Source organism: Tinamus guttatus, unplaced genomic scaffold, assembly GCF_059628265.1.
Source record: "Tinamus guttatus ecotype Peru unplaced genomic scaffold, ASM5962826v1 Tinamus_guttatus_pri_ptg000012l, whole genome shotgun sequence".
In the NCBI taxonomy this organism is placed as follows: domain Eukaryota; kingdom Metazoa; phylum Chordata; class Aves; order Tinamiformes; family Tinamidae; genus Tinamus; species Tinamus guttatus.
The window spans coordinates 1,707,641-1,718,213 of record NW_028288546.1 but is presented as its reverse complement, the minus strand read 5'-3'; the positions used below and the strand labels follow the sequence as shown (position 1 = coordinate 1,718,213).

General features: G+C 44.2%; 1 protein-coding gene across 1 annotated transcript; it reads right to left on the bottom strand.

The window, feature by feature from the left end:
• Window positions 1-713: 713 nt before the first annotated feature.
• KCNV1 (potassium voltage-gated channel modifier subfamily V member 1) lies at window positions 714-9,281 on the bottom strand. Its single transcript, XM_088522933.1, has 3 exons — window positions 8,429-9,281; window positions 6,265-6,791; window positions 714-1,344 (listed from the first exon to the last, which is right to left on the bottom strand). Exons 1-3 carry the CDS (start codon window positions 8,908-8,910, stop codon window positions 833-835), a joined length of 1,521 nt encoding a protein of 506 aa, XP_088379059.1. The 5' UTR covers window positions 8,911-9,281; the 3' UTR covers window positions 714-832.
• Between the last annotated feature and the right edge of the window lie 1,292 nt (window positions 9,282-10,573).

Below are 10,573 nucleotides of genomic sequence, written 5' to 3'. Positions count from 1 at the left end.
AGCCAGGCTGGAACCTTTTAATATTTTCCTTGCTGTATTATGTTTACAACATGATTTAGAGTGAATGGGAGGAAAACACAATAATGTTTCAAACAAGAATTATTCAAGTAAGTTAGGGGAATCAAAGCACAAGGAGACAGTGCGGGTCAAATTTAGCCTGTAAATGACTTCTATGCTGCAAAGGTCATATTAGCCCTTACAATTCCTAGAGTAATTAAAGAGGACACTCTGAATTATGGCACCTGTATCATGACTACTTTTAGACTTTGCTTCAGATCTTGCATCTGCTTGATACTTTCACCTGTCTTCTGATACCTACTATGTGTCTTTGCTTCTTCTTGAAATTAGGAAACTTTACCCTAGGATGCAGTAACCCTTTTTTCCTCATGCAAATGCAGAATATGAGAATAAGAAAGAGGGCCAAAATGAGTCTTAAAATAGGAAAGTCATCATAAATGTTTTCAACATTTTATTCCCTTAGGTTCTCTTTTTTAGATTTTTCTTTACTCTTTAACTTTCATTTTTCCCCTTGCAAATACAAATCTTGTAACACCTTAAAATTCAAAACACCATCACATTTTTGCTAAGACTTTATTAATACACATGTTTAAGAACATAAAATCCATAGACAACCCTGTGGGTTTTAGAACCCTTTGAGAGCTTCCATATTTTAAATTTTGCCTTTATATATACTGGTTATCACAGCCTGTCCAAGTAAGTAAAACTCCAGCTCAAAAAGCAAATACACTATGTGGAGAATAATAAAAAAGAGATACTTCATATTACATTTTCAAAGTAGTCTATTTGCTATACAAGGCTAAGTAACCTAAAGTCAAAACCAAAAATCATCTCCTCCACTGCTCCTTGTACTTGCTCTCTCTCTGCTTTTTAACCGTAACATATCCAAGACACTGCGTGCATATACGTCTCGCAAATTAACATTGATATTTGAGTCACTGGATGAGTTCTTTGTGAGTTTCTTTAAAGCTTCACGCTGCCGAAGAGCAGCTTCTTTTATCTTCAGTGTAAAATAACAAGCAGAAAAACGGTCATTTATTATAGCTATTGGCAAAGCCAAAACCAGTATTCCTGATAGTATACACATAAAAGCCACTACCTTACCAATGGTAGTGTCTGGCCGAATGTCCCCATAACCAACAGTTGTCATGGAAGTTGTTGCCCACCACCAAGCACCAGGAACACTTGTGAAAGTTGTGCCTGGCACACCTTGCTCAACAAAGTATTCCACAGTGGAAAATATGGAGATTCCTACGGAGAGGAAAAGCAGCAGGAGGCCAACTTCCTCGTAGCACTGTGCAATGGTCATCCCGAGAGACCGCAAGCCTGAAAGATAAGAAATGTTGTCAATAGGTTGATTCATATAGCTGCCTGTATAGCTTGGCAAAACATCCATTATTTGAAAGCTGACTGCCTCATGCTTTTTCTTTGGCTGCTGGTAAGTGGGGAAAAGTGGGTGCTGGTCCTCTCTGCTACTGGAAAAATGTGATTTAAAAAGAAGCTGATTAAAATGTTAGATTGAGCCACTGACATTTTTTGACTGTTCATAACACTCGTTACTATTTCAATGACACACATTGATGATGTAAACTTGATTCTAAAATTGACTATAACGCAGGATCTAGCACAATTTTTAGTAAGTTATCCATTTATATCCAAGCACACTGAAAACATCTGCTTTTTATTTCCCATCTGAACGTTAGAAGCTTCTGTTTTCCAGCTTCTGTCATTTTTGTTGGACTGAGTAGCCCTCTGTCATCAAATCTCTGTTCCCAGGTGGATGCTTAGAGCCAATTCCTTGTTATATCCAGTATCTTGTTGCTTACTAAAGACTGTTTTCAATCCTTTTATAATTCTCATAGACTCTCTTTCAACCTTCCCCCTAACCTATAGTATCTTTCTTTAACTGCAGACATCAAAACAGGCACCATATTTCAGCAGCAGCTGCACTTATGCCAAAACAGGAGGCGACAGCAGCTCCCAGTTCAAACAGGGTATTGGAAATTCCCTGACGTCCTGCATCAGGCCCACGGCCCCGAGCTGTGCAGGGAGCTCATGCGCAGCCGACTGTTCACAACCTCCCCTGTTCTTTTGAGAGCTGCCGCCTCAAGCAAGACCGCCGGCAAGCGAAGCAGGGAGGTTGGTTGTAACCGTGCCGTGGCCAAATGCTGCACACGTGGACTAGGGAGGACAGGAACAGGGCATCATCTCTGCTGAGATACGTGGCAGGCTGAGATTATCTTTTGAATCACCAGGGATTCAGGATTCTTCTTATCCTCTTCTTTGAAAATGTGCTATGTTTTCTTCACGAGGAAAAGAAAAAAAAATACAGTGCTTACAAATTACCTTTCATGGTGTACCCTTCTACCGCAATCAGTGTTTGAAAAAGAGCTCTGTGGAGCTCTGCTTCTGCTTACAGACTTCATAAATCCACTAAGGTAAATGTTGTGCCTTACCTTCCATAATCTCAGACTAAAATAAATTAAAATTTCCTTCTTCTTTTTGGATCTGTTTCTTTTCCCTTTCATCTTTAAAGAGTTTTAAAGGGTGTTGTGAATGTACAGCAAAGAGTGGAATTACCCACTGGAGAGAGTGTTTTCTTTTTTTTTTTTTGTATTTTCTTCTACCTATTCCATTTAAGAGTTTAATCACATCTAGGTTTTACATTACTCTAACTATGGCCTGTTGCTTACAATGTTTATTATAATGAAGTAGTTTAATTTTGTAACACAAGGGGAATAAAACGTATCAATGTATGTTTTTTCTATTAATACAACTGCCTCCACATTACGGAAATACACTGTCTGGCTAAGATTAAAGCAGTGTGAAAGCTGTGCATATGACAACTGTAAGAATACAGCTCACACAACTCTCTTATTCCAAGGAAGTTAATATCATCCCTTGCCCCACAAAACTGAATATTGAACAAGGTGCTCCAGTGACTCTGCCTGGGCGGGGGCGGTTGGACTAGATGATCTCCACAGGTCCTTTATGACCTTAATCATTTGGGGAAGGTAGAAGAATAAATCCTTTCAAGGGACCTACGTGCAGAGCCTCACATTTAAAACTGTGGGTGCCACTTCTTTTTAAACCATAAATGAGTACTGTAAATACCAGTATTTGCTTCTAGTGATAGATCCTGAGAGCAAAAAGAGTGCCACTTTCACATAAACCAGGAAAGGAAGAGAGGGACAAGGCATAAGGAGGGATAAAAAGAAATGGTGCAGTGACTGCTACCTCTTTGCATCAATCACATTGATGAAGCCTTCAGTAAAAGATTTTTTTTCCCAATAATTAATTATTCTGCCTGCCATGGAGCCTGAAATTATCATTCGTACTTCTATTATCCTCACTTCAAAGAAAGATACTGAAAAACTGCTAAAGGTGCAGAAAAGTATAATAAAAATGATTCAGTGTCTGGAAAACCAAAGCTCAAGTTGACTCAGTTATCAAAAAGAAAAATAGATACTAAAGAACTATCCTAGTTATCAGAAAAAAAAAAAAGTTACTAGATATCTCTTAAATTTGCTAAAAATCAAATGAAGAAATAATGCCTGGGTCTTGAGGTTCAAAAAATTCAAAATAAAATATTGTGGTGATGGTGAGAAATGACTAGAACGACATCAGTCAAGTGGTGGTTCTCCACCTCTTACTGTCTTCAGATAAAGCCAGGAGACTTCTTCAGATTAACTCATCAACAAGCTTACTGGACTTGACAGCACATTCTAAGTGGGAATCAGGATTTATGGTGTAAATCTTCAAAGGAGTAATGCTATATTACAACTTTGCAAAATAATGTGTCTGAACCCTAGCTACCAGTCAAGCAAGGGCTGCTCCAGCATGGACACCTCACCAAGCCTCTTCCTCTGAGACAAATTCCCACCTTCTACTTTTCCTCAAAGAGCCACTCTACAAACACATCCCAGAGAGGGACCAGTGAGCCTCAACAGAAAATGCAGACACAGAGGGAAGGCAATCATGAGGAGCATCAGAGAATGTGAAAAATGCAGGCTCACCTATTCCTGAAGCCATTCAGATCCACTATTTCATTATCTCTGTAGCCACGCTGTTTCTAGATAGGGACACTGCTAATTTCTCACCACTCCTTGAAAAGCTATAGCACTTTGGATAAATAATTAATGTTTGCTCCAATGTAGTCCAAGTATGTGTGTGTGTGTGTGTATATACACACACACACACAGTGTATACCCTATTAGCTGAGCTCAGCTTTCAAATGGGCAGAAATTAATCTTCTATTTCTTTATCTCTTCCCCAAGAAAGAAGTTAATCTGCCATTTCATTAAAATAAAGGAAAAAGACTAGACTTGATTATTTTTCCTACCTATTTTTATCTTTCATAGCAGAATCAGGCTCCTCTTAGGATCCCAGCTTTGCTGTAGGTCTGCACAGTATTACAGAGAAAACATCCCGCTTGTGCCAGGCTATGTCTCTGCTTTTAGGTGGCCAGCATGTGAGGCCTCTGTGATAGGAAATGAAAATATATGGCTGCAGTGTATAAAACATAATGGTGAGAAACACACAAAGCTTTGTCTGGTCTGGGAGTGCAGGAGCCTGCAAGGCAGTTTTAAGTTGCCAGAGTTGGTACAAGACCAGCTGGCAAAAGTGTGAATCCCACCCCAAAACCTGGAGGTTTATCACAACTGCCTCTGTGTGCTAAAGAAGAATGCTGGCTGTGTAGGGTAATTAGGGAGGTCCAGCAACTAGAGCGAAGGATGTACACAGAACTGTATTATCAAAATAGCCTTCTACTACATACCTTGATGCTTGGAAACCAGGCTTCAGATTTTTTTTTCCCTGTTTTTAATCATTATGATTAATTTTTTTAGTAGCACATGTGCTCTGAGGAAAGATTGAGACTGTGACTTTCTACATTTAAATGACACAGAAGCTGCCTGATTTATTTTAATGTTCTCCGCCTAAGTGAATGGCAACCCTGAACTATCAAAGAAGCAAGGACACTGATAGCAAAGCTGTTCTGAACTGCTTAAATATATACCCTAGATGCTTCCTATTCTGTATGTTAAAACTGGCACTTTTCAATTCCAGTGTAAAGATGGAAGTTCACTCTCAGATTAGGAAACTGGATTTTGAAAAACTTAAATAATTTTTTTTTTTTACCTAACATGGCAATTAATTTATTAGACTCTTTATGGCACTTGGTATTATGATACAAAGTGATGTGGTAATATTTAAATGAATTTACCTTTAGAAATAAATAGATATAAAAGTCTGGACTATATTTGAAAGTCAGTCCATTTGATGTCAACAGCTGTCAACAACTGTTAAATTATTGTTAACAGCTATTGCAAAAAGTGGGTGACAGGGCTCTCTTGCAAAGCAACTGTTTTTAGTGTCTACTGCAATAAAATTATAATGAAGCAAAACAAACTAATCGACAGACTGCATCATATTAGCCTCCTTTCATCTGCTTTCTACGGAACACTTATATAGGCATAACAGTTGTAGGGAAGTATCATACTCCAAAACTACTGTCACTATGCTTGGGAGCCTTAAAGTTACGCCCTGCCACTGGTAGATGGGTTCACCTCACTTTGGTGGAACAGAAGCAGAGAGACAGGTTGCTGTCTCATACTGCACAGCCTGCCAGCGCGGGGCCAGTTCACAAAGAGGGCCATGTGGGAGCCATCTCCAACCTCTTCAGACCAGGCTATTATTACAGTCAGGGCACAGAAATGATTTACTCTTGCAGCTCTGGTTCTTCAAAGCTGATCATTCTCTACCCATTAGAGTTTGATTATTTTGGGGGGACTAAGGTGTAGACAAAATCCTGAACTACTTCTTTGCACATTCTTTTAATGCAATACATTGTGCTAGATAATTATAAGCAGTCACTAGTCAGCTTACTGATCTACTACTAGTCAGTAAGTGACAATGGTCACTTACTAATTCCCATGTGTCCTTCCTAACTGAATAAACTTAAATATATATTTGTAAATAAAACACTGGTGAACAACCTAAAGTGTTCAACTTTAGACTCTGTTTTTTTTTTGAAGCATTATGGAGAAGTTAATGGAGAAGTGGTTCTCCACCGTCATTCAATTGCTGAAAAATTGCTGTCCAAAAATAAAATTTCAAAAAGACGCATTGCTAACATTATATTGCATAAATTGGTTAGGCAGAAATTCACACAAAATGGACAACTTGACTCAGATATATTTTATAGGTGGCAGCAACTAGAAGTATCACTGCCATGACTGAAAGTACCTGTTGAATGTCTTCCCAGCTTCAACATCCGCAGCGCTCTGAGCAGTCTCAGCACTTGGACAATGCGCCCCACATTTTCCAGTTCTTGGGAGCTCTCCCCACCACACAAACTCTCTACTAGCAGGGTGATGTAGAAAGGTAAAATAGCAAGGAGATCTATGATGTTTGCCACACTCCTTAGGAAGCGACACCGATCCCGTGTACATAGGAATCTCAGAAGAAACTCCACAGTGAACCACGCAATGCACAGGTACTCTAGAGCATCCAGGAGTGGTGGTGCCAGCCAGCTTAGCTCTACTGAAATCAAAGCCATGTTGGCAATGGACACAACAACGAAAGCCATGGATAGAGTCCCAAAAGTCCTGGCTGCTGCAGAAGAGCCAGGCTTTTCCAAAACTTCCCAAAGCTTCTGTCTGACATTAGGACAGAGGCTACCAGAAAAGTCTTCTTCTTCATCTTGGGCATCCAGTTCTTCTGCATCTTTCTTGATGTCTAAGGCTTCACTCAGCTCCTTTCTCCTGAAGTACCTGTTCAGGAACACCCCAAAGAGATATTTAATATGGACATGCATACATTTTTTTTCTTACTCTTTACCATGTGAGGCATAAGAACATACATGAAAGTACATCTTAAAGGAACTCAGAAAACCCTTATGTCAAGCATGTGATTGAGCATTTTGTTTATCTGAGAGCCTATAATATATTCCCACTGACTTGATTCCTCCACTGTACATTAATGACAGTTTGTATATGCAGAGTATTTCTATAAAATCAGGCCAGACCAAAGATGTAATCTGCCTTTATTCTGGCAGAGTGTTTTTTTATATGCGTAATCTTGACTAGAGTAAGATTAATGTATTCCTATAAGGAATCATGGCATAATGAGACATTCTGTTCCTATTTTAAGAAATATATTGCATTTTTATTATTTTGGCATACATCCGCAATCTTAAAAGGAAAGGCATAATAAAAGCTATGCAGTTTATGTATGAAGTTCTTATGTATGACGTCTGAAATGCATGTTTCTTGACTGCCTCCAATGTTACACCTTAGAGTAAGAGGCTATGCAATTTTGCCCCCATTTGATACATGTTTACTCTTGAGTATGCTGGAAGGATGTGTAGTAACGCCCAATTGTACTGCCAAAGAATTAGGACCTTTCAATTACACTCACAGGGGATGGAGAAAAGGAATCAGTTCACTTCTTGCAAATGTGTAACTGGACCATGCAGAGGTAGGATACATCTGGCACTGTTCTATGGACATGCTTGTTCCTCTTTCTTACAATTCTAACACAGGTGTTTTAGATACATAGCATCTATACTCTTTGGAGTATTCATTTCCTCAATAATAACAAATAAATCAGAAATACTAAAAAGGAAGCAGAGGGAAGCAAAAAAAAAAAAGAGTAACTGCAAATAAAATTTGCAGAAACATCCTGGGGGTGGTTCAGTCAAACCCACCTCTTTTCTGTGCTGACTGTTACAATTTGTCTCCAGTGAGCCATGTTCCTGCTGCTGCTGCCCCCTCCCTGGAAGCCTTTCCATCCATGTGCGATGCTTCCCGTGGGGCTGCTGGCTCCTCCTGGAGCCATTCCCACCCACAGACATGCAGGGGACCACCCCCTTCTGCCTCCCCACTTGGGACATGAAGATCCTACAGAAGGGCACGTGAGAGATGGGGAAGCTTCAAACCCTAGTGGCTACAGGCCTCACTCCACATCCAACCCCCTCTGCCTAGTACTACCCAAAGCTGGATGACACGCAAGAACATCCCTGCTTTCACAGCCCTTCTCGTCTCTGGTGACATCTCTTTCCATTTAGAGCTTCCGGTACCAGCCTGAAAGTGGCGTAGGTAAACACAGACCTTGCGCCTGTGAAGCTCTCACCATCTTCTCCCTCTACCAACTTGCCCCTCAGAGTAAATAAAGGTCAACAGTGATCTCCCTCAGCACATCTCCTCCCACTTCCTACCCTGCCATCTATAAAGTAGGATTTCACTGATGAATTCATCCAGTGTTGGACATTGCAGCTCTTTCTTTTCCTAATGCTCCACCACCTCACCTTCCTCACACTGCTGGATCTCTCACCTGACTGACCCCGTGACAGAAGTCACTACTAAGCTCATCCAGCCCACACTCCTGTACTTCTATTCCCAGAACTCACCGGTCTCGGCAGCAGGAATCGATGCTGAGCTCATCCAGCCCCCAGTACTGGATCTCTTGAAGGAAGGAGAGTGCACAGAGCTGCTCCATCACGTGTAATCTCCCTGTCTGGTAGTAATTCAGGATGTAGTGAAATGCCTGTGAGCTCCGGTCAAAGAAATATTCATTCTCCATGAGGTTGGCATCATCACAAAGCTCGAGAAGGCCAGAAGCTACATCCCGGGCAGCAGAGACCACTACGGCCAGTTTGCCAAGGCGGGTGTCAGGGTAGCAAGACAAAGTTTGCTGGGACATCACGAAGCGGCTACCTCCTACATTGATAGTGAAGCAGTCCAAGGAGGGAATGACCTTCTGAAGCAACGGGCCCTGGTCTTCCTCACTAGAGAAAACACTGGAGTCCAGGGAGCCCAGGGATGTGCTATTCCCCTGTTCCTCCAGGGATGCTTGGGAAGAAAGAGACATGCAGCAGGGAGGCGACTTCATCCTGCAGCTGCCAGCAGCAGCCCACACTCTCTTGGACTGAAAACAGAACTGAGCTGTGGAGAATATAGCCCCACCGGGGGTGGGCCGGGCCAGATTATGAGTGTGCTCCTCTCAGATGCTTTCTCTCCTGTTCCAGGGGTATCTCACCATACCCGCTTCCTCCGAGTGATTTCTCCATCTGAGACTGTGGTGCAGGGTGCTGAGCAGCTCAATACTACCTACAACAATGACGATAAAGATGTAATAACAGTAACTGAGACAATTTCACCTCGCCCTCTCCATGCCACTGGCCAGCTGGACATGCCTGGCACCATCTGCTAGCGACGACCCACGAAGCCCCCTGCACTTCAGTGTTAGTCTCTGACGGCTTGATCAAGCACCCGATGAAGCCAAGTGCAAGTGAACCACAGGAAAATGAAACGCTGGTCCCTGCATCAGGTTCGAAAGCTGTTGGGCAGCAGGTGGGTGAGGTGCTGCACCCAGCAGCACTGATGCTCCTCAGCCCACTGCACAGTCGCACTCCACAGCCCTTCCTGCCTGCCCCATAGCCCTCCACATGCCACCACCATGCCCCACAGCCTGCCCCACGTGCCCCACAGCACCCTCCACCCCAAGCCTCACAGTCTGCCCTAACGTGCACCCTCTCCACCTGCCCCTCTGCGAGCCCTCCGGCACCTGAACACCCCCCTCTGCCCCCAGCCTCCTGCTCCTCCCCTGCTCCATAACGGGCCCCTCGCTCCTCCGCTCCTTCCTCCCGCCGTCCCGCCCCACGCCTGACCCGCACCGAGCGGCGCGGGGCACCCGACGGGCAGCGGCCGCCCTCGCACCTCTCCGGAGCCGCTCGCGAAGTTGCCCGGCGGCGCCGCTGCCTCCCCGCGCCCTGGCCCGCGCCCACCGCGGAGCCTCCTCTGCCCTCCGCGCCGCTCCGCGCCTTACCTGCCCCTGCGCCCGTCCGGGGCCGCCCATCGCCCCAGCTCCGAACTTCTGCGCGGCAGCGCCAGCCCGCGCGCTCCATGGCGGGGCGCGCTCCCTGCGCGCTCCCTGCGCGCCCGCGCCGCCCCGCTCTGCGCAGCCCGGCCGAGCGAGGGGGCTCTCCCCGCCCGCGCGCCACGAGCAGCCGCGGCAGCGGAGCCGTCCGCGCAGCCCCGCTCCGCTCCGCGCTCCGCTCCGCGCAGCCCCGCTCCCCTCCGCGCTCCGCTCCGCGCCCGCCCCGCGTCCGCCCCGCGAGGAGGGTCCCGCGCCCTGCGCTGCCCGCGGGCTCTCCCGGGGACCCGGCGAACGCGTTTTTGTGCACAGGGCTTCACCGAATTAATTTGAGGATCCCTCTCCACCACTGTTAATATACATACTAATAATAAAATGGTTCTAAGTGTATCACAATTTATGCCCGAGAACAGAAGTCAACAGTCACACAAGTAAACTGTCCTCGTAAAGGCCGGGCAATACACATAAAAGTGTGCATTTTAACTTGGTTGCATTGGGTCTGCATTTTCAGAAATACTCTGGGAGTATCTTTTGCACCTTCCTGTGTTGACTTTGCAACTCCTCTGTGACAGTGTGCAATAGTTACATCCACTCCTGTTACTCTTTTGCCTCCTCTAATAGGAAGCAATTATTTCTGGCAAATTATAAACGATTCACTTTGCAAATGTGCTTTTTTGAT

Bases quoted from the DNA above. Each gene is read 5' to 3' on its own strand.
- KCNV1 (XM_088522933.1), bottom strand. From the start codon at position 8,910: ATGAAGTCGCCTCCCTGCTGCATGTCTCTTTCTTCCCAAGCATCCCTG. The intron at 6,792-8,428 runs GTGAGTTCTGGG...GTTCCTGAACAG, and splicing joins GATTCCTGCTGCCGAGACCG to GTACTTCAGGAGAAAGGAGC. The intron at 1,345-6,264 runs GTACTTTCAGTC...CTTATCTTTCAG, and splicing joins GCTGGGAAGACATTCAACAG to GCTTGCGGTCTCTCGGGATG.